The sequence below is a fragment of the Anneissia japonica genome, unplaced genomic scaffold, assembly GCF_011630105.1.
Source record: "Anneissia japonica isolate Jap-2015-1 unplaced genomic scaffold, ASM1163010v1 scaffold70336_len1382_cov171, whole genome shotgun sequence".
Taxonomy (NCBI): domain Eukaryota; kingdom Metazoa; phylum Echinodermata; class Crinoidea; order Comatulida; family Comatulidae; genus Anneissia; species Anneissia japonica.
This window is the reverse complement of record NW_022726768.1, coordinates 1-1,382: the sequence shown is the minus strand read 5'-3', so window position 1 is coordinate 1,382 and position 1,382 is coordinate 1. Positions and strand designations below refer to the sequence as shown.

Here is a 1,382-nt window from a genome sequence, read left to right as displayed (position 1 = left end):
TTATTATTACTTAATTATAAAAATAATATAATTTGAATTGTAATAATTATTATATTTTAATTATTATTGCTCTATTAATTTTATTATCATTTCAACTATTTTGTTACAGGTATGAGTTAAAGACTCCACAGTTCTGTTATGAAGCAAGCAAGAATAATGAGCTACTAAAGAGTAAAGACGAATGGCAGAATCTTCTTGACTATCGACAATCATTAATGAAGTCCTCCAAACTCTTTGAAGAGTCTTTACATTAAAACCTACAACAAATTGAAACATACAATCATTTATGTTATCCCATAGTTAAATAGTTATTATATTCTGTGCTATAGTAGTACAGTAGATCAAGCAATAATTATACAAGAGTGGTGATGTGCACTGTACGGTATTACAATATTAATGATATTATTATAATAATATCAATAATATGAAGGTCTTATTGAATATTTAATAGTGCCCCTCTAGGAGTTTTGCATTGTCTCTTTGGTCATAAAACAAAAGCCTACTACTGTGTAGAACATATACGCAACTTCTTGGGGGAGTATACCATTATGTTTAACGAGGCAGACAATTCAATTAAGATATTTATTTAATTTAACTGCCCCCTTTGAGTACACACCCCGTCAAATATACATCCTCACCAGAATGCCATTTCCACCAGAATGCCCATTCCAGTAAGGGGAATATGCATTTATTTGGGTATATTGTATACATCCATTTTAATCTTTGAATAATTATCTCCCTTTAATAAACAACCCTCAAATCCCCCTGAACAATTTTATGGTGAGAAATGAAGAAGAAATGTGGTAGGGCCTAGCTATTGTCTTGAAATGTCTGCCCAATATGATTGTTATTATTATTTTTGTACTACTATTTTTATTAGTATTAATATTAATAATATTTATTATTATCCTTTATCGTCATTGTTTTTGTGTTCCTTGTGTATAGCACATAGTGTACCCTGTGTCTTTTCCAGAAAATATAAATAAAAGAAGAGACGTTTATATTAACATTATAATTTGTCGTTATTTTTATTATCTATAAGACCGAGAATATTGAATTGCAGGCAAGGGAGTTCTTTGATGGGTTCCAGTTTTCTGGGAATGCCCATCAGCCCCACCCCTGAATGCAATTCCTTTCCCACACATTAATATGGTATCAGTCACTGTTAATGTTGTGTTAAATCTTGTAGACATGAGTACTAAAATTGGCCTATTATATCTTTCCTCTTATTTGTAGCAGGTGGTTTCATATCTAATGTGTCCATTATACCTATGTTAAAAAGGCACTGACGTCAATTGTGGATTTACTGTCATTGCATATAACTCTTTCTGAAGCACAGGGGCAGAGCCAGAGACATCCGGAAAGGGGTGGGGGGGGGAATG

At 32.2% G+C, this 1,382-nt stretch overlaps 1 protein-coding gene across 1 annotated transcript; it reads left to right on the top strand.

Moving 5' to 3' along the window:
- Positions 1 to 108: 108 nt before the first annotated feature.
- On the top strand, positions 109 to 1,007 carry LOC117113343 (the record flags this gene model as incomplete). Its single annotated transcript, XM_033256656.1, is given in 1 exon segment — positions 109 to 1,007. A coding segment is annotated over 1 exon segment (146 nt), but the record flags the coding sequence as incomplete, so codon positions are not given.
- Between the last annotated feature and the right edge of the window lie 375 nt (positions 1,008 to 1,382).